Raw genomic sequence first — 23,065 nt, forward strand, 5'->3', positions numbered from 1 at the left:
AAATAGATACAAGGTGAACTTAGTTTATTGTTCCTTGTAATAGGACAAGTATCTGTGATTTTTCTTTATCCTCCAGAATTTCTCTATTAGATTCATTTTAACCTAAAAGGACAATGAATTCTACTTTTTCAATGCTTTTGTAAAAAGAAAGAAAAGGATCCCTAGAGAAACCATCTAATCCACTGTCATCCATTGATAGAATTTACTACTGTTTGCTGCATTAGAACTAGTAAAAAATGTGTTCACTATGGGAAACACATTCTTATTGTCCCTAAGCTTAACTTTCTACACCAGAGATTTTCCATGGCATTTTTCATCTCCGGATTTCTCAAGGTGTATATTAAAGGATTCAACATGGGAGTGATGACTGTAAAAACTACAGTTATGGATTTATCAATGGGAAAGTTGGAAACAGGTCTAACATACATGAAAATACAGGGAACAAAAAAGAGGACAACCACTGTGATATGGGAACTGCAGGTAGACAAGGCTTTGTGCCTCCCTTCCTGACTGTGAGCTTTGAGGGCATTCAGGATGACTCCATAGGAGATTAGTAGAAGGATGAAGATGACCATACAGATTACTCCACCATTGGCAACCACAGAGAGGCCTACAAAGTAGGTGTCAGTGCAGGCAAGTTCCAATAATGGGTACATGTCACAGATGAAGTGGTCAATGACATTTGGGCCACAAAAGGGGAGGCTGTACACAAAGAGAAGTTGAACCATAGAGTGCATAAAACCTGCAACCGATGCCACCACCAACAGCAAGATGCAAACCTGCCGATTCATGATGGTCAAGTAGCGCAGTGGCTTACAGATAGCCACATAGCGATCATAGGCCATTGCCACCAGAAGGAAGACCTCAGCACCTCCAAATAAGTGTTGTAGAAAGAGTTGTCCCATGCAAGCTGGGAAAGAAATTGTCTTTTTATCAGAGAGTAAGTCTATAATCAATTTGGGTGAATAGACAGTAGAATAAATTGCATCCATGAGTGAGAGAAAGGCAAGAAAGTAGTACAATGGGGAGCACAGAAAGGGACTGGCAAAAACAGTCACCACAATGAGCAGGTTGCCCACCATTGTCACAATGTAGATGAGTAAAAACATGACAAATAATGCTTTTTTCCCAACAGGATCCTGAGTGAGGCCCAGGAGGACAAATTCTGTTACATTGTTACTATGTCCCATGTACACTTCTATAAGGCCTGTTTCAGAGATGAGAGCTCAAGGAGAATGGTATCTGTAAGGAAATTGTGAAAATGACTATAAATACATCAATTATGTTATGGAGTATATCTACATCATTATGTCTTCTGCAGTAGTTTACACACAATAAACATTTAGTAAATATCTATTAAGTCCTTTTTCTAAAAAGTCCATTAAACTTTCCCTTGACAATTTTATTTCTCCTCGGATAGGTTTGTTGGAGCTACAAGTCAGAGGCTCCATGTCTCAGTCTTAGATGGATCTTCCACAAAGGAGTGTAATTGAAGGCCCAATAATCAGTCACACATTTAATAGAACCTTATTTAAACTATATTTGTTCTTGAAATAGAAATCAGCAATGACAAACAGGGAAAGGGCTCTGGCTCCCAAGAAACTTACTCACTGGTGTTGGTGATAAACATAACTAAATTTACATAGAATCAGACGTTTGAGTTGGTAGTATTTCTGGTGAGTACTTTTACAATATGGTCTATATAGCAGCAAAAATAATGTCTCTGCTGGAATAATTCACTTAATACTATGGTATTCAGTCCTTCATGAATCATTCATTAAATTTCAAGAAACTAGACTTTGAATTGTATCAAAGAACTACAAAATTATTTTAGGCATTGTTCCTGTACTAACTACTTGGTCTGACTCTGTCAGCTTTTTAAGGAGTTGTAGTTCTCTCCATTTGATCTTTGCCTATCCCATAACTCTTAACAAACATAACACTATCTAAATTTTAAGCAAATATTCCTGAAGTGAACTGAACTGACTCATGACTATCACCAACTATTACATTAGCAGCTAGTTTTTTGTTTTTCTAAACTCTTGGGGTGAAAAGGTAGTAGGGGAGGAGAACAGATACTCGAAAGAGAGGTAGAAGAGAACGGGACATAGTTTTGTTTATGATGCTTCTTAGGTACTGAGAGAACTCAAAAATAAAACTTCAATGCTCAGATTTGAAAAAGCAACACAGTCAAGGGAAAAGTCCAAGCTCAATGTGAAAAGACATAGGATTGCATTGTTTTCAAAATGTAATTACAAACCTATCTCAGTTTGTTCATCGAAAAACAAAAGGACTGAACTAGACATTCTCAGAAAGTGCAGCCCCTCCTTATTCTATTCTGTTGATATTTTATGTTCTTTCTTCACTTTTTTATAATTAAATAAATCTTTTCAAGCTTATCACCATTACTTGAAAAAGGCTACCGAGTGGTAACGGGATTTGATAATTATGGAGACAAAATAATGGCTACAAATTGCTCATTCAGTGTGCATCTATTTAAGATCTAAAATATCCTTGGAGAGAGCGTATAGCACAGTGGTGAATAACGTGGACTCTAGAGCTGCACTGCCTATGTTGTAATTCCAGCTTTGCCACCTAGCTGATCTTGAGCAATATAATAAACCTCTCTGTGCCTCAGTTTCATAATTTTGAGAATGAGGATAGTAATAGTACTCACCTCTTAAGGTTGTTGTTTCATTGCAAGTAAAGTGTCTATAACATGGTAAGTGCCTGGCACCTGATGAAGCCTCAACGAATGACAGCTATTATTAATGTCCTTAAGTGCCTCACTATGAACATTGCATCAAAGCAAGCCATCTGGGTCTTTCTCAATTTGATAAGAATTATAAACATAGCCCATGATAAAAATAATATTATATCTACAATTAATAAACCCCAATCTGGGCATAATATAATATGGTATGTCTTTGGAATTATCTATTTTATTATATATACGTAGTTTATTTACCTACTCATGTAGTTGTTTTGACTAGATGTATTTTGGCTAGAAGCAATCAGAACACAAGAAGAAAAGTAGAAAATGAAAGAAAAGAAAGATTGATTCAGGACAGATAAATTATATTTGATAAATGCATAGCTGCAAATAATGACTATTAATGTGATAATAAAGTGAGGTCATATTCTTAAAAGAAAATCTTCACAAAGAATGCCTCTAGTGAGGAAGTACTGGAAGCCCAATTCCCTGAAGCTGCCAGGGGTTGCTCAGGAGGCTTTCTGGGAAGCCATAAAAAATAAACACAGAACACATCCCAGTACAACAAAAGAAGAAAATTCTAAATGATAAAAAGCACTGATTTCTCAAAGACCATCTATTGATGATTAACACAAAATTAAACAGGAAAGGATAACTATATAACTACAGAAGCAAACCCGAACTTTCAGATTATCTCCCATTCAAAAAAGCCACACAAATACTAAACCTCAAATGTAGACAGGTTGACTCTATTCATGTGGATTTGGTCGGGGGAGGACATGTGCAGGAAAGTCTGAGCTTTCTTCAGAAACTTGCTGTGAGGAACATTCCACAGGCTCACTCACATCACTGGCCCCACTCGATTCAGAAGTTCTGTCATTGCAGAAGCTGTAGATCAATAAAGGCACATCTATTGAAGAATATATGGGTAGAACGTCATCTACATCCAGTTAAGTTTTTCACTCCTTATTTTCTGCAGAATCTAGTGCTCTTACTTTTATTAATAATCAGTATTGGATTTCACCAGAATGAATCTTCAAGTAGCCAAATTATTTACATGTGACAAATAGGTATATAAACTATTCTCCATAGTTTACGTCATCAAAGATTTGATACCATAAAAAACAAAAGATGATAATACTATGCTATCCACTTAAACCACTAAGATAACACTTCTCTATTTTAAAATTATCATTTAACCTAGTTTCTTAAGAATATGTTTTTTTAAAAAGGACAAATTAATATCCCATAGGCAGAAAAACACTATAGTACTTTACAATTACCAGTTTTATGCCTCTCTAGGTGACACTAAGCAAGCTACATCCCTGAGCATGAGTTTTTATGAATATGTATAAATGCAGTTGCTGTGATAATTTTAAAAGATTCACACATAAAAGCCCTTATCAAGCCGCCAGAACAAAATAACCGTTAGTTGCTTTGTATTCTAACACAGTTGATATGACATACAATGTTAAATTCTCTCATTTAAGTGTCTAAAAGTAATTATAAATACTAACATATCACATAAAGTATAATAGCCCATAAATCAAGATTGCAAATCCCTTAGTGTATTTGTAATGCATTACATGTTTCCCTTTGTTATTTGGCAAAATGGATGATAAACATCTGTCAGGCTGTAATACTAAAAGTAAATACGTTTTGTATATTCTACTTAGTTTCTGTGTCTTGCTAGCTTACTTTACTCAGTCCTGACTTCCTCCAGTGAAAATATATGATATTTAAGAGTTACCTATATTTAAATATATATAAATTTAAATATATGAATTTTCGGTGAGTATCCCTTGTTGGTTGTTTCAAGAATTCACTGCTTGGGTTTTGCCTTGGTCTTTAAAATCAGTACTTCCTTCTTGGAGGGTAACTATAGATACCTCATATATCTATGTGTGACCACAGAACAAATAATAATGTATGGCTGATCAGAGGATCTAGAAATAGTTTCAAGTGACCACAATTTCCATATTTCTGCACAGTCTCCCCATCATCTCACTCTTTCAGGTAAACTTAGAAGTATACATTGTGGATACCTAGAAAATAAAGATACTTAAATACATCATAAATATTTGCTGTTGAAAGATGATTGAATATTCTCACCTGCTGGGAAAAAATTTCTAAAGAAAATCAAAGCTGCTATGTTCTCATGACTCTGTCAAAATTGGACTAATTAGTGGAAACTAACTTGGCCAAACTCAATATTTGCTGGAACAAAAATCCCCCAAAATTTAAAATGCTGGAAGTAATTATTTGTATGTATCTCTTCTCAGTCAATTATAGTGAGGTAACCAAAAAGTACTGTACTTTAAGGATTTAAGATAACATTCATGTCTCTGACCATTAATATATCTCTGTGCCTAACAAGGCAGGTGCTGGGATGTAACTTCCTAAAAGAGCCAATGACTGAGCATTCCCGCTGGTAATTGTAGAACTCTTTAACCTTTCAATCATTCAACTAGTTTATCCCTAAGGCCACTTCCTCCTTAATTAAAAGCGTATCTCTACCTTTCTCCAACTTCATCCAAGAAAATTTAGAACTTTATAAATTTCTAAAAGCAATGAGCAATACCTATGAAAAGTGAAACATAACAAGAAAATATTTAGAGGACTAGATACTAGTTGAAGATAGACTCCAACCTGGCAATCTCTTGGGCTGTTGTATCAGGAAAATAATTCTTCCATTTATTTGTGTGGACACAGCCTGTGGTTTTTACCTCATTACTGTTTTAAGTGAAAGATAGTGTGAAGTCATTATAGATTAGTTTATTAGAATATTTAGAACAAATTCAAATAAAGTAACCTCTTCTGGACAATTTTCTCACCTAGAACATTAACTAGGGGAAAAAAGATTTGGCTCTTGCCAGGAAAGAGTATTAAAAGACCCAATATGTGAATAGTTAGTAATTTGAAGAGAAAAAACAATGTAAAACAAAGTAAATAGTAAATTACAAGCTTCATATTAGGAAATACTTAGACGAAGTAAATATCATTTCAGCCAAAATGAAAGTAAAAGTAGTTTTAGGCTTTCTTATCCAATCATATCCCACAACAAAGGATGTCCTTACCCTAGCTGTTAGTGCCTTTGCTCAAGAGAACCTGAGGCTCAGAGGCAGAAAACCTTGAGACTGGGAAATAATTTAAGTTGATCTTTCAATTAGAGAAAAAAGAAGTAATCATAGACCTGTAGTTCTGGGTTGGAGATGATGTTGTTGATCAGGGCCTTAATCCATGTCAGCTGGAAACATAATGATTTTCAGTCCTTTAATTCAGCCCCTTAATTTCATTCCAGTATCAACTGAGTAACTGTTTCTATAAGAAAGGAATTATTGTCCAACAAGAGGCTACCTATACATCAAATCTTTGTGAGCTTCCATTGTTATTTGTCTTAATATGGCTTACTATGTGCTCCTTTGAGCATGTTCATCTCCACAAATATTTAGTTTAATGTTGCATTTCCTAGGTCATAAGAGTCTTAGGTTAAAAGTCACAAAATCTGAACATGTAATTTCCTAAGAAACTACAAAAACCTTAAAAATATATTTTCATCATGGGGATAATTCACATAATGTTCTTCATCATACACAAGTTATTAAACATGTGGAGAAATTTACTACCATTAAATAATCACAAATGGATTTCCTGGAAGGAGCTATTCTTCATTGAAAATAGGTGATATATTTCTCTGCTGTCTCCTTTTCTTTTCTTGTTAAAGAGCTTTTTCCTGGCATTTTCCATCTTTCTATTTCTCAGAATATGGATTAAGGGGTACAACATGGGGGTGATAATGGTATAAAACACAGACTAAGATTTATCAATGGATAAGGTAGAAGGAGGTCTCATATGCATAAAAATACAGGGGACAAATTAAAGGATCACCACAGTGATGTGGAAGCCACAGGCAGATGCGACATTGTGCCTCCCTTCCTGACTAAGATTTTCAGGGAGTGAAGAATTATCCTACAGGAGATAAGTAACAGCATAAAGATGACTACACAGATTGCCCCGTTCTTGTCAACCACAGCGAGGCCAACAATGTAGGTGTCAGTGCAGGCATGTTTTAGTAAAGGGTACATGTCACACATGAAGTGATCAATGACACTGGTGCCACAGAAGGGTAGTTTTTAAACAAAAAGAAGTTGGATTACAGCCTGCAAAGTACCTCCATTCCAGGCGAACAGAAGCAGCAGAACACACACCCACTGATTCATGATGGTCAAATAATGCAAGGGTTTCCAGATGACCATATAGCAGTCACAGGCTATTACCACCAAGAATAAAATCTCAGAACCATAAAATAAGTGCCCTAGAAAAAGATAGCTCATGCAATGTTGGAAGGAAGTGATTTTCTTCTCATAAAGTATGTCTATAATCATATTTAATGTGACTGTCATAGAAATAAACAGCATCTATAAATGATAAGTAGCCAAGAAAGAAGTACATAGGGGCATCCAGGGTTGGGCTAACCACCACTGTCAAGACAATGAGTAGTTTACCCACCCCTGTCACAATATAGATGAGAAAGACCATGACAAATAATAATTCCTGACCCTGATCTCTGAGTGAACACCAAGAGGACAAACTCAGTCACATTTTTCCTTTGTTCCATAGGTTCTTCTGTATATATTATTTCAGAGTTCAGGATAAAATTACTAGCAAATATAATTATTACTAGTGACTTACTAAAATCTTAAGATAATCTGTTTATTTATTCAACATTTAGGCATTGTGGTTTATTATGTGACTGTACAGTAAAGATTATAAGAATACAAGACTGCTGAACAGTGATGTCAGCAACATGGTGGAATTAGCACTTCCCTTTGGCTCTCCCCCTTTTGAACTAAAACTAAGTGTATGTTCAATGACCAATGGAGGAAGCCCACACAGCAAAACAGGATGCTTGAGAGACACACAAAGCTATACATCTGAGAGTGGATAGACTGACCCTCTGGGAAAAAGCAGAGATCGATGAGCACTCCCTCCTGTCCCCTAGTAAGCTTGTGCACACAGACAAATACTGTCCAGCCTGGCACAAGTGCCCCCAAAGTTGGAACATGCACCAGGGTGACTCTAGGAGTAGGCAGTATCAGCCCTTAGACAACTCATGATCAATTTCCTGGCAGGGACAGGGAGCCGGCTGGACCCCTGTGGTCTCAAGGAGCTTAGTCCCAGTGAGGAAGCCGTGCCTACTAGGCACAGCGACCCCTCAGACCACAAGTAGAGATGACAGCTGATCTATCTGCTGGGGCAATCACACCCCAGTCCCACAAGAGTGTCCATAGGACAATGACCTGAGGAGGCTGCAGGAAGAGGCAGCAGCACCCTTTAGTCCACTCATCATTGTCTTCCTGGTGGGGAGGAGAGCTCACTGTGACACTAAGGAGTGGCCATAGCTCAGTCCAGCAAGGATGTACCACCCTCCAACCACAGTCCACACAGTGCCTCAACACACTCCATGCCTGGTCAAGCACCCATAGTAACCCCACAGCTTCCAGCAGATGGGGTGTGGTCAGAAACTCTGAGCTTCTTTCCCCATCATGGAAACAGATGGAATCTGTGACATAAGACATCCACAAATGCCCTGACAAAAGATTAGTCCATCAAACACCATGATAAACTGCAGCAACGATTCAAACTAGAAGGAAATGACAATTCTCCAGAGCCCAATCCTGAAAACACAGAAATTTATAACCTAAATGGCAGAGAATTCAAAATAACTGTCATAAGGAAACTCAACAACTTAGAAGAAAACATAGAACACAATTGAATGAGCTCAGTAATAAAATAAATCTCTTCACCAAAGAGATAGAAACTATAAAAAAAAATGAAACAGAAATTCTGGATATGGAAAACACAATTAATTAAATAAAAAATAATCTAGTCCTTAAGAAATAGAGCTGATGTTATGGAGGAAAGAATTAGTGATTTACAGAATAAAAATTTAGAAATTCCACAGCTGGAGGAGAAGACACAACTAAGATTTTATAAAAATGGAGGAATTCTTCAAGAAATATCTGACTCAATTAGGAAAACAACATAAGGATTGTATGTATCTCAGAGGGAGAAGAAGAGGAGAAAGGAGTAGAGAGCTTGTTCAAAGAAATAATAGCTGAGAACTCCTCAAACCAGGGGATGGTTCTGGATTTACAAATACAAAAAGCCAATAGAAGCCCTAATTACATCAATGGTAAAGATCTTCTGCAAGGAATATAATGGTAAAAATTGCAAAAGTCGATGGCAAAGAAAAAAATATTAAGAGCAGCAAGACAGAAGAAAATAACCTACAAAGGAATCCCTATACGGCTTTCAGCGGATTTCCCAGCAAAAATCCTACAGGCTAGGTGAGAATGAAATGATGAATTAAAAATGCTGAAAGACAAAAACTTTCAGCCAAGAATACATTATCCACTGAAACTTTCTTTCAGATATGATGGAGAAACAAAATCTCCCCCAGATATAATATAAGCTGTGGTAGTTCATCACCACTAGACCTCCCCTACAAAAAATAATTAGATACCCTTACATTGCAAACCAAAAGGCAAAGATCTACAAAGCTTTGAGCAGGGAGATAATTAGACAGACATAATCAGAAAACAGCTCTCTATCAGATCGGAGAGGCAAAGACTCAATAACGACTTAAAAGATAAAGGGAAATAAAGCATCAAAACTAATGATAAACACTTCAACTTAGTCACAAATTCATATTAAAAACATAACAATTTGGACCAGCAATAACTGAGAAGGGGAGAGGAAAGTGAAGGAACCTGCTTGGGTTAATGGAGATAAGAGGCTATGACAAAATAGACTATTTCATCTATGAGATCTTTTATACAATCCTCATGGTAACCACTTAAACCAAACATTAGAGCAGAGCTACAATTCATAAAAAGGGAGAAAACTGAGAAAACCTCTTCAGAAAATCAGTAAAATGAAATGGTAGTCAGAAATACAAAGGAAGAGAAACAATGGAAACATAGAATAACCAGAAAACAAGGGGTACAATGGCAGTATCAAGCACTCATCTATCAATAATCACTTCAAATGTAAATGGATTTAATTCTCCAATCAAAAGACACAGAGTGCGTGGCTGGCCCAGTGGTCAGAGTGGTTAAGTTCACACGCTCTGCTGCAGGTGGCCCAGTGTTTCATTGGTTCGAATCCTGGGCATGGACATTTCACTGTTCATCAAAGCACGCTGAGGCAGTGTCCCACATGCCACAACTAGAAGGACCCACAAAGAAGAATATACAACTATGTACCGGGGGGCTTTGGGGAGAAAAAGGAAAAAAAAAATCTTAAAAAAAAAGACACAGAATAGCTGAATGGATTAAAAAACAAGACCCAAAATTATGCTGCCTTCAGGAAACACAAATCAGCTCTAAAGACAAATACGGGCTCAGAATGAAGGGATGGAAGATGATACTAAAAGCAAATGTAAACAAAAGAAAGCAGCTGTTAGTATACTTATATCAGACAAAGCAGACTTTTAAAAAGACAATGAGAAATAAAGAGGGGCAGTATTTGATGATAAAAGGGAAATCCCACCAAGAGGATATAGCACATTAATATATATGCACCCAGCACAGGGGCCCCAAAGTACATAAACCAATTTTTAACAGACTTAAAGAGAGAAAAAAACAGCAACACCATATTAGTAGGGGACATTGACACCCCAATTACATCAATGGACTGATCACCCAGACAAAATTAAACAAGCAAATAGTATAATTAAATGAAACTCTTCAACAGATGGACTTAATAGATATAGAGAGAGCATGCCAACCAAAACTAGCAGACTATGCATTCTTCTCATGTGCACATGGATCATTCTCAAAGATAGACCATATGTCGGGAAACAAGGCAAGCCTCAATAAATTTAAGAAGATTAAAATCATCCCAACCACCGTTTCCAACCATGATACTATGAAACTAAAAATCAACTACCAGAAAGCAACCAGGAAAGTGAGAAATATGTGGAGACTAAACAAAATGCTACTGAAAAACCATTGGATCAATGAAGAAATCAAAGAGGAAATTAAAATATACCTAGAGAGAAACGAAAATAAAAATACAATGTACCAACTCATATGCAATACAGTAAAAGTAGTTGTAAGATGGAAATTCATAGCAATACAGGCCCACTTCAAGAAGCAAGAAACATCTCAAATGATTAATTTTAAAATGTAACTATTAGAACTAGAAACAGAAGAACAAACAAAGCCCAATGTCAGCAGAAGGAGGGAAATAATAAAAGTCAGAGCAGAAATAAATGAAATAGAGACTAAAAATCAGTAAGGAAAGGACTACTAAAAGTAAGAGCTGATTCTTTGAGAGGATTAACAAAATTGACTCACTCTTAGTGAGAGTCACCAAGAGAAAGAAAGACTCAAATAAAATTAGAAATGAAAGAGGGGAATTACAACACTTATACAGAAATATAAAGGATTATAAGAGAATACTATGAAAAAATATATGCCTACAAATTGGATAAGCTAGAAGAAATGGATAAATTCTTAGACTCATACAGCCTCTCAAAACTGAATCAAGAAAAAATAGAGAATCTGAATAGACCAATCACAAGGAAAGAGATTGAAATAGTAATAAAAAACCTCCCAAAAAAACAAAGACCAGCGCCAGATGGCTTCTCTGGAGAATTCTAACAAAAATTCAAAGATTTAGTACCTATCCTTCTCAAACTATTCTGAAAACTTGAAGAAGATGGAATGCTTCCTAACACATTCTATGAGGCCATTATTACCCTGATACCAAAACCAGATAAGGACAACACAAAGAAGGAAAATTACAGGCCAATATCACTGATGAACTTTGATGCAAAAATCCTCAACAAAATATTGGCATACCAAATACAGTGGTACATTAAAAGGATCACACACCATAATAAAGTGAGATTTATTCCACGGATAAATGGATGGTTCAACATCTGAAAATCAATCAGTGTGATACTCCACATTAGCAAAATGAGGAAAAACAATCATATGCTAATCTCAATGGATGCAGAGAAAGCAGTTGGCAAGATCCAACATCATTTATGATAAAAAACCTCAATTAACTCGGTGTAGAAGGAAAGTACCTCAACATAATAAAAGCCATATATGGCAAACCCACAGTCACCGTCATATTTAATGATGAAATACTGAAAGCCATCCCTCCGAGAACAGGAGAAAGACCAGGGTCCCCACTCATGCCACTCTTATTCAACATAGTACTGGAGGTTTTGGCCAGAGTAATTAGGAAAGAAAAAGAAATAAAAGGAATCCAAACTGGAAAGGAAGAATTGAAACTCTCGCTGTTTGCAGATCTCATGATTCTACATATAGAAAACCCTAATGAATCCACCGGAAAACTATTAGAAATAATCAACAACTACATCAAAGTTGCAGGGTGCAAAATCAACTTTTAAAAATCTTTTGCGTTTCTATACACTATCAATGAACTAGCAGAAAGGGAAATCAAGAATACAATCCCATTTACAATCACAGCAAGAAGAATAAAAGATCTAGGAGTAAACTTAGCCAAAGAGGTGTAAGGCCTGTCCACTGAAAACGATAAGACATTATTGAAAGAAACTGAAGATTTAAAGAAATGGAAAGATATTTCACACTTATGGGTCAGAAGAATAAACAGGGTTAGAATGTCCATAATACCTAAAGCAATCTACAGATTCAATGCAATCCCTATTGGAATCCCAATGATGTTTTTCCCAGAAATAGAACAAAGGATCCTAAAATTTATATGGAACAACAAAAGATCCCAAATAGCCAAAACAATCCTGACAAAAAGTAACAAAGCTGGAGGCATCACAGTCCCTGACTTCAAAATTTACTATAAAGCTATAGCAATCAAACGCATGGTACTGGCACAAAAAAAGACACGCAGATCAATGCAAGAGAATTTAAAGACCAGAAATAAAACCATCGATCAATGGACAGTTGATCTTTGACAAAACAACCAAGAACATACAAGGGAGAAAGGAAAGTCTCTTCAATAAACGGTGTTTGGAAAACCGGACAGGCACATGCAAAGAATGAAAGTAGACCATTATCTTGAAGCATACACAAAAATTAACTCAAAATGCACTGGACCTGAAACCCTAAGATTCCTAGAAGAAAATATAGGCAGAACTTCTTTGACATTTGTCTTAGCAGAATCTTTTCAAAAACCATGTCTACTCATAAAGGAAAACAAAAAGTTAATGAATGGGATTATATCAGTCTAAAACCTTCTGGAAAGCAAAGGAAACTATGAACAAAATAAAACAACCCACCACCTGGGAGAAAATACTTGCACATCATTTATCCTAAAATAGACTGATCTCCAAAATATACAAGGAACTCATACAACTCAACAAAACAACAAACAACATGATAAAAAATTGGGCAGAGGATACGAACAGACATTTTCCCAAAGAAGATATACAGATGGCCAATAGATACATGAAATGATGTTCAACATCACTTGTTATTAGGGAAATGCAAATCAAAACTCCAATGAGATATCACCTTACCCAAGTCAGAATGGGTATAATTACCAAGATAAATATCAACAAGTGCTGGAGAGGATGTGAAGAAAAGGGAACCCTCATACACTACTGGGGGGAATGCAAACTGCTTCTGCCACTATGGAAAACAGTATAGGGATTTTTCAAAAAGTTAAAAATAGATATAACATACAATCTAGCTATCCCACTACTGGGTATTTATCCAAAGAACTTTAAATCAATGACCCAAAGAGATTTATGCACTCCTATGTTCATTGCAGCATTATTCACAAAAGATGTGGAAGCAACCCAACTGCCCTTCTATGGATGAATGGATAAAGAAGATGTGGTGTATATATATATGTATGTTGTATACAATATTGTATGCAAATACTTTTCAACCATAAAAAAGGCAAAATTGTCCCATTTGCAGCAATGTGGATGGAACTTGAGGGTATGATGTTAAGCTAAGCAAGCCAGACAGAGAAAGGCAAATACTGCATGATTTCACTCATATGTGGAAGATAACAAATACATGGATAAAGATAACAAATACATGGATAAACAGATTAATAGTTACCAGAGGTGAAGGGGGTTAGGAAGTGGGTGAAAGGGATAAAGGGGCACATATGTAAAGTGATGAACAAAAATTAGACTACTGGGGGTGAGCAGGATGAAATCTATTCAGGAATTCTTAAATAATAATGTACAACCAAAATTACCATTATGATCTCAATAAAATTTACTGGAAAAAAATTTTTAAAATGCGGTTTATATGTCTACTCACACACAAACGCACACTCACACACACACAATGGAATACTACTCAGCCATAGAAAAGAAAAAAATTCTTCCAGTTGCAACAGTATGGATAGAACTTGAGGGTATGACACTGAGTAAAATAAATCAGAGAGAGAAAGACAAATACCATATGATTTCACTCATACGTGGATGAGAAACAATGAAACACGTAAATAACAATAACAGATTAGAAGCTATTGGAGAAGGGATGGCAGGAGGGCAAAAAGAGTAAATGGGCACATCTCAACGGTGATGGATAAAAACTGCACTGTTGGAGGTGAATATGATGTACTCTATACAGAAAGTGAAATATAGTGACATACAGCTGAAATTTACACATTTGTAGGACAATATGACCTCAATAAAAAATAAACAAAAAGACGCACTGAAAAGTTAGTAAACATAGAGGATAGTAGGAAATGGAGAGAAGAAAACAAACTGAAATTGAAGAGAAAAATCAGGGCAGTGCAGAGCTTAGTAAGGCAGTTGGATTTGGTAAACTATTTAAAGTGAGAGTAAGTAATTTAGACAAGATTTTTTTAACTTAGGAAATCTTCCATCTAAAACATTTCAAAATTAAGATAGAAGAGCCTTTTTAAAATTACTAACAAATCCCATGCTATACCACACTAAGAAAGTTAAGAAATATCCCGCATATTTGTGTTTCTGCTTGAGTACTAACACAATGCTTACCGAGTAGGTGTTTAGTAAAAATTAAATGAATATATCAACAGCTCTGTATAGTACCAATCATTTTTACGCTCTCTAACTTACTTGTAGCCTTTTATGTCTCCCTTCTTTCTTATGAGTAGGGAAGACAGAATCACAGTCAACTATCTATCAGATAGAATAAAACACTTTACCGAAGATTCCATCCCCAATTGTACTGAAAACCATAGGTGTGTGGCTGCCCAAACTTTGAATGCACTCAGATGATTTGTTAGTGTCCCAGAGGATGCAGTATTCACTTTGCCAAAATACAATCCAAAAAACTACATTTTCCAGATTTCCTTGATTGTCGAGTACAGACATTTGACTGGGGTTTTGCCAACAAGGATCGTCTGTGCAAGTCTTTAAATTGGAATTTAGTTATCTGAGGCTGGGTTCTCGTAGAGAGTCAATAGAGTCAGAGTGGTTCCTAGGTCAGGGCAGTGGTGGCACATTTCCAGTTAGCCAGTGCCAACATGGTCATGGAGTTAGCAGAGGCAACATCTCTTTTGTCATGCCAGTTCTGCCAGGTGTGCTTCTGTAAGTTGTTCCTTGTAACAGCCTTGACTTGGTGACTCTAGCTCTTACAAAGATTCTTGATGCTGCCATTTCATATATGAAGTCCCTTCTAAATTAAGCTCTCTAGATATGATTATGTCTCTTCAGATAAGATCTCTAATGTTTGCCAAACAAATCTAAAATTCTTCATTTCAATTTATCGCCAAGATGTAATGACATCAGTTTCAGAACTATTCCAGTTAATAAAGCTTGTTTTTGCAAATGAATTCATTCTAAAAATTGTTACATGGAAATTATAGCAGTTTGTTGAGTAAATACTTATCAAGTATATACTCTGTGCCAATCTCTGTTTTAGGTGCTTTTATATTTGGTAGTGAACAAAACAAGTAATCCTTTTACTTTTATAGAGTTTACGCACTAGTTGGAAGACAGAAACAAAAGATGAATCAGATTGCGAAAATGCTGAAGAGAAAATTAACAGAGATGTTTTTTAGAGACTAACTCATGGAGAAAGAGCATGGCTTTACATGTATGGTTAAGAAAGACCTCTCTTAGAAGGGGGCAGTTGGACTGAGGACTGGGCAATGACGATGAGCCAGTGATTTGGATCTCTAGAAGACAACCATTTTGGGAATAAAGAAAACCTAGTGCAGAGGCCCTAGGGCAAGAATTAAGCCATTGGGACTGAAACATAGGCAACATGGGAGAGGGTGGTATTGGCTAACATTAAGGAGATGTGTGTGTGTGAGTGGTGAGCAATTGTGCAAAGTCTTACAGGCTATGAAAAGGCCAGTTACCTTTTAGTGCAAATTTGGTTAAACAGATTGCTTTCTTTCTACAAATCAGCTTAGCTCAGTATCTTGAAGTCACAGTTGCTTGAATATATATCATATATATGTGTATATTGGTGTGTATAATGGCTAATTTAGTTTCACCCTGATTTTAATTAGTACTGCCTTCATTATAAGTTTAAGGATGCTCAGTGATCTTTGAGTCAGAAGAAACAGGAAGAGTTCATGATATTTATACAAGTCAGATAAAATTCCCCTTCCCACATACAGAAATTCTTCTCTGGTGGTTTTTCTCATGACTTTCAGCTCATTGTCTCCCATGCCTGGACATGATTAGATAAATGCTGTAAATTCTTCCTCAGGTCTTCTTTGAACACTCAATCTAAAGTGGCCCCTTGCCTTCTGAGTCACTCTCTGTTACATCACTTCTTTATTTTTTAAGAACTTTTTGCACTCTATTTTTTGACATATGTTTACTTATTTATTGCTTATCTCTCATCACTGGAAACTTTCTTTGCCCATATACATCATTTTTATGATATTTAGCATAGTGTTTAAGAGCACAGTTTCTGAAAGAAAACTACATGGGTTCAAACCCTACCTTAGGTATCTGCCAGCTCTGTGACCTTGAGCAAGTTAGTTAAAGTTTTCCAAACTTCAGTTAATTATTTCTGGAGAACAGGAATAATTCTAGCTATTTCATAAATCTCTTATAAGGATTATACAAAGTAATGTTTTCATAGCATATGCCACATTACAATTCATAAATAATAGACTTTAATACAATTATAATTATGCCGCATCCTTCTTATTTGACATTAAGAAAATTCATTCAATTATGAGGTTTTCCTAAACCTTATTTTAATTTGAGTGACATTGACATTATTAACAAATTATTCAGAGTTAAATCTCATCCATCTTACGCTAATTTCATTTCGTATACTTTCAGACGTCTTAAAGTCCCTGATAGCCTCTAATATAATATTTACATAGAATTGAATCATAAAAATAAATCATGGGGTTCAAAAAGTCAGACAAATTGGACACTGATGTAGAAGTGAAAGAGGCAAAAAAAATCAGTGACATTGATTATGCACCTCCTGAGCACCAGACATTGTCCTGGATGCTTTGCACGCATTATCCCATCTAATGCTTAAAATAATCATATGAGCAAAGTATTACTATTTCTTTATCTTTAGTAATTGAGAATAAAATGATACTCTGAGATCAGACACACATGCGGTGTTACATTAACTAGTGAGCTGAAATATGACTCTAATTTAGTTGAATACAGACTAAAAAATTATTCCACATTATCTGAAACTCTGCTGCTTACAGGACTTCCAGACATTGAATAATGCCCCAAGACTCTGTACACAACTGCTTGATCTTCAAGGAAAAAATTACGTAGGTCATAATTTAGGTTGAGTTGGTCATACAAGAGGGTACATTTTTCACCTAAAAAGACAAAGACAGGGTAAGACCCAATCCTAGCTGGAAATTGAGTCAGTACAAGCAAATACTTTTGGCTTTTGAACACACATTTATAATGTTTTCTATGTGTTAGATATTGTTATGAGCACTTAACAAATATTAACTCATTTATGTTCTCCAAGGACTTTATGGGACAGGTAGTATCATTATTGTTTATACAGATAAAGAAAATGTGGCATAGAGATTTTAAACAAATTCCTCAGGTCACATGTAAACCCAGGTAATCTGACTCCAGAGGCCTGTCTTAATCACTGCACCATACTGTCTTCTCTAAGAAATATCTATATTTTGTGAGTTCATATTCTGGTTGCCTGCTCTGTTGGCCTCAGATTCATAGTAAAAGGAAGGTTTCACCATTCAAAAAGGATTTGTGAGGAGAAAATCAGACCCACAAATGACTCAGCCCCAAGAACATGGAGGCACAGGGTAAATGTAGATTAGAAAACCAGGAGCCAGAGGTTCAGTAGTGGCCAAGAAGTTTGGAAACCATTCCAGTCCTCAAGAACTTCTTAAATGACAGTCAGGTTTCTGAATATCCTTCACAACAGAAAGATGCAAGGTATCATTCCTTCTAAGGGTCACTAAAAGATTAGATTAATGAATATTTTTATTACACTTTCAGGGACTCCAGTAATAATGAATATTCATAATAACTAACATCCATTAAGCATTCAGTGGTAATAACAGCTTTGCAAGGATTATTTATTTGATCCTGATAGTATCTCTATAATTCCTTTTAATTGAATCCTCAAGTTGTGTTTTGCCAAAATTCACACAATAAGTACAAAAATTAAGTTTTATCAGGACTGTCATACTCAGAAAATTTGCTCTAAACCATTCTAATATACTAAATTTTATCATCTATATCTCTACAACATGTTTACAAATATGATGCATAAATTCTCCTTCACACAACAAAACCATGAGAAAAGCTCTCAACGTAAATGACTAGTTAAGATAACAATAACCATGAGTTTTAGTCCAAAGAATGTGGCACGAATAAACAACAGGTCTTTCCTTTGGAAGAAGAAAGAGAAAGAAAGAATCAGTCCTGCTGTGACAGAAGATTAAGAAGTACCGAAAAATATATATGGACAAAATAGACCTAAAATATCCTATATACCCAGATTTTTTTGCTTTGTAACTACAAAGACAGTGAGCTTCCTTTGCATGATTTATCAAAATTTCAGCATCTCATGATTCCCATAACTTTAGCTGTGAAGGATCCTTTCCAGGAATGCCAGAATAAGTTGCCTCCAGAGAAAGATGGCAGATGAGGATTTACCAGATCCTAGATCCCACATAGAAACATGCAGAAAACAACTAAACTGATTAACATAACTTTATAGGGCCTTAAGAAACTAGGCAAAGGCATACAGCAACCAAACACAGGTCCAACCAGTAAAAAATTGCATCCAAAATTGTAGGATTTTATGATATGATTTGTAGTAAAGATTATTACTTGAAGAATTTTAGAAACAGAGTACAGTGACTGCATCTAAAGAAGAATTGGGAGACTCTGGTGATGGATAGGTAGGAGCTTTACTTACACTTTTACCGTTCTGTATGGATTTTCTTTTTAATATTTATTATCTATTACATTTTCATTTATTTTAAAATATAAATATATGACTAAAATTTCATATGCAATGCAAACGAAATTGAATAAAGAAGATAGTCAATGTAGCACTAAATTTTTTAACTAACACAGTTAAAAGAATGAAGATAAAAAACAAGAATCTGACTAAAGATAAAACTAAGAATGAGAAAAAATTAATAAAAGTAAATGAAGAAATTAATTAAAAATTAGTGTAAATCTATAGACATTTCTTTAATTTACTGAACATTTTTTATTGACCTCTTACCATATATGCATTTCACCTTTCTAGCTACAGTGATAAACAAGATATTATAGAGCCTACATTCTTTCAGGGAAACTGTTATTCATAACACAAACATATAGTTCATTCTTTAATTATAATTATCATAAATCCCATAGAGAAAGAAAAGTTTGCTTCAGATTTAGGAATAGTTCTACATGCAAGGAGAATGGCATTAATGTCAAATAACTCTCTTCATGGTGAATGTCGAACTTATTTACTGCCAGATATGACTTTTCTTCTCCAGAGCTTCTTCATAGCATTTGCCATCTCTGTATTTCTTAGAGTATAGATTAACGGGTTCAGCATAGGGGTAATGACTGTATAGAACACACTCAATGATTTGTCAATGGGGAAGGTCTTAGCAGGTCTTGCATACATGAAAATACAGGGAACAAAGAAGAAGACAACCACAGTGATGTGGGAACCACAGGTCTGGAGGGCTTTCCACCTCCCTTCCTGACTAAGGTTCTTTAGAGAGTGCAAGATGACACCATAAGAGAAGAGTAACAGCAGAAACACAATAATACAGCTTACTCCTCCATTAGCCACTGCTAAGAGGCCAGTGACATAGGTGTCAGTACAGAGAAGTTTCAATAAAGGATACATGTCACACATAAAGTGGTCAATGACATTGGGGCCACAGAATGGGAGCCCATAAATAGTGCTAAGTTGAATTACTGAGTGCAGAAAACCAAAAATCCAAGACACTACTAGCAGCACATAAACACCCATTGCCTCGTGATAACCAAATAATGCAAGGGCTTACAGATGGCCACATAGCGGTCATAGGCCATCACCAACAGAAGAAAGACCTCTGATCCACCAAAAAAGTGCTCTATAAAGAGCTGTGTCATACAAGAGTGGAAGGATATGGCATTTTCCCCAACGAACAATTCTGAAATCAATCTGGGGGAAATGGAAGATGAATAAAGGACATCTATAAATGACAGCCTAGCAAGAAAGAAGTACACTGGGGAGTCCAAAGTCGTACTCAGAGTCACAGTCACAACAATGAGCATGTTGCCCACCATGGTCAAAACGTAACAGAGCAAAAACATAAGAAAAAGGACTTTCTGCTCCTTTGGATTCTGTGTGAGTCCCAAGAGGACAAAGTAAGTCACATTGTTCCTTGCTTCCATAGTCTTAATAGGTGCTGCCCTCAGATATTAGAAGCAGTTTACCTACAAAACAAGGGGGGAATCTTTTAAGTGTACTATAAACCTAATTTTTTACTTACTCATCCAATTAAATAACTGGGTTTGGAGTACCTATTTGTGTCAAATGTGTCATACTCATTGTGATTACCAAGGTGAATAAGACATAGTTCCCTACCCTCAGTGATATGATGCATGATGAGGTTGCAGCCAATTCCAGGGTGATGTAATAAGTGCCATTATAAAAATATTCACACAAAGCTAAGGGTTGCAGTGTAGGAATATTTCACTCAAACTCAAATCATAGAAGGCTTCTCAGAGGAAGCAATGTTTTAGCTGAGTTTTAAAAGACAAGTGAAAAAACAAGAGAAAATTGAAATGGAATTCCATAAAAAGTTCACCATTTATAATGCCACAAAAGTATGATACTTAAGACCCATTGAAGAAGTTTTACATACTCAAATTGAGTAGATAAAATTATGAATGGAAGCTTGCTGTCCTGGATTGTGTCAGACCTCATTGAAACCTTTTTCTTAGGGTCACTAGATGGATATTCCACCTTCCTGTGAAGAATAATGTTGAAGCACTTCAATTTTGTGTCTCAAGCCCATATCTCTCCCCTAATTTTCAAGTTTGCATATGCAACATCTGTAATTTTATATATCTTCAATTGGATATCAATTTCGTATTTATAAAACTAAGTTTTTAATTTTCCACAATAAACATTGATGTTCTTCATCTCATTAAAAGGTACCATCTTTTGTGTAATTGATCAGATCTCGCAGTGTCCTTCACTCCTTTATTGTTCTAAATTGCTTATTCATATCTTTGACAAATCCTGTTGACTGTACTTTCTAATCACAAATTTGGTCATTTCCCAAATACCCATTTCCTTCTTGGCCCACTGCAATAGCCTTCTGCCAAAGCTGCCATGTCTCATTCTGGCCTCCAAAACTTTCTTCCCCTGAAGCAACCCAAATGGTCAGTTTTAAATCTTAGTGTGATTACATCACTCCACAGCTCAAAACACCTACAATGGTTTCCCATCACTCACAATTAAATATATCATATTTAATATTTATAGTAACAAGAACTGTAATCCCCATTTTATAATTGAAGACACTGAGGTTCAGAACACCTAATTAAATTTCCCAAGGCCACACATTTTTAAAGTGATAATAATAGGATTGGAATCTAAGTTGATTTATTTCAAAATAATTTAATTTCCTGCATAAGGAGGAAATTCTCACAATTGTGGTGTCTGGTTCATACTATTTACTGTTACTCTTACCTTGTGGAGGCTTGTTCACAATCTGAAGGAAGACTTTTTAATTCACTCATAGATACATGGAATTCTTCATTCATCCAGTGTGACAACAGAGGACTAAAAGCTTCATTATGACTTGAGGGTTTATTTTGTTTCATGCAGCTGCCTGTCCCTTTATTCCATGGAGTCTTATGATTATTTAGGAGATGATTTTTATTTGCACTGCATATTGTTGAATAAGAATTTCCTAGTGCACACATAAAAGCAAAAATTTATCATGGTAAAATAATTTATCAAAAAGGCAAGCAAATTATGCTTTTAATAATAATAGCTACTAGTCATTTCACAAGGAAAGTTTTCTAGCGTAACTTCTTTCCTACTCATATCAAAATAGAAAACACCATTCATTTGTTGAGTCCTCTCATTTTCTCATCTTGTTACAGCTAGTCTATTTCACTTGAGATTTTGAGAGACACTCTTTTGTGATTTTTTTATGTGATCCTTTAAGCCTAACAAAGGACCTCCTGAAAATTTTGCATCAGTTCTTAAGAGGATAGCATCTTCTTCCTCCAGGGACAAAGATCATTGGATATTTTATCATTTCTCATCACATTTATCATTGAGTCCTGGAATTGGAATATGTCCCAAACTAATTCTTGCTTAATTAGATTCACTGGGATTTCCCACAAAATTTAAAAGAATATTTATATGTAAAGATACTACTTAACCAAATCACATAATTAATATCAGAAAGATGTTATATGGAGAGAAAAATTGCTTTAGAAGCTTTATAAGGATATTGAGACAAGAGAATAAAGTGTCTACCCAATCATTTTGTTCCAGCGAAGATTAATTTATCAAGGATTTCTCAATTTGCCGTAGCAAATTTTTCTTTCCTTTTATTTAATACTGAATTTATTCTGTCTTGAAGTGTGGTAACAATGTTAAAAATAATTTGTCACTGATTTAGACGTAAGAACTGATTATATATCCAATTATTATTTTTTAAAACCTAAGAACATGTACTTTCTGCAAGGGTCAGCTTTAAAAGCAAGTTTGCCTATTTGACAGTCAAAATGAGTTTATTTGGGAATAGACAGAAGAATTGCTGTTCAGGATGTGCATTCTATGGGGAACCACAGTCAAATCCAGAAAACAAAGTTGGAGAGCTTGCTTTTATATAGGACAAGGGGGAGGAGGAAGGGGCTGTTATAAATGAAAGTCCATG

The 23,065-nt window shown here is 35.6% G+C and overlaps 1 protein-coding gene and 2 pseudogenes across 1 annotated transcript; all 3 read right to left on the reverse strand.

The window, feature by feature from the left end:
* Nucleotides 1-245: 245 nt before the first annotated feature.
* On the reverse strand, nucleotides 246-1,190 carry LOC124228538 (olfactory receptor 4A16-like). The gene has a single exon (XM_046643090.1). It carries the CDS (start codon nucleotides 1,188-1,190, stop codon nucleotides 246-248), a length of 945 nt encoding a protein of 314 aa, XP_046499046.1.
* Nucleotides 1,191-6,349: 5,159 nt separating this feature from the next.
* On the reverse strand, nucleotides 6,350-7,331 carry LOC124228539 (putative olfactory receptor 4A4; annotated as a pseudogene).
* A 12,295-nt stretch (nucleotides 7,332-19,626) lies between these two features.
* On the reverse strand, nucleotides 19,627-20,573 carry LOC124229282 (olfactory receptor 4A47-like; annotated as a pseudogene).
* Between the last annotated feature and the right edge of the window lie 2,492 nt (nucleotides 20,574-23,065).

Source organism: Equus quagga, chromosome 17 (assembly GCF_021613505.1).
Source record: "Equus quagga isolate Etosha38 chromosome 17, UCLA_HA_Equagga_1.0, whole genome shotgun sequence".
Lineage (NCBI taxonomy): Eukaryota > Metazoa > Chordata > Mammalia > Perissodactyla > Equidae > Equus > Equus quagga.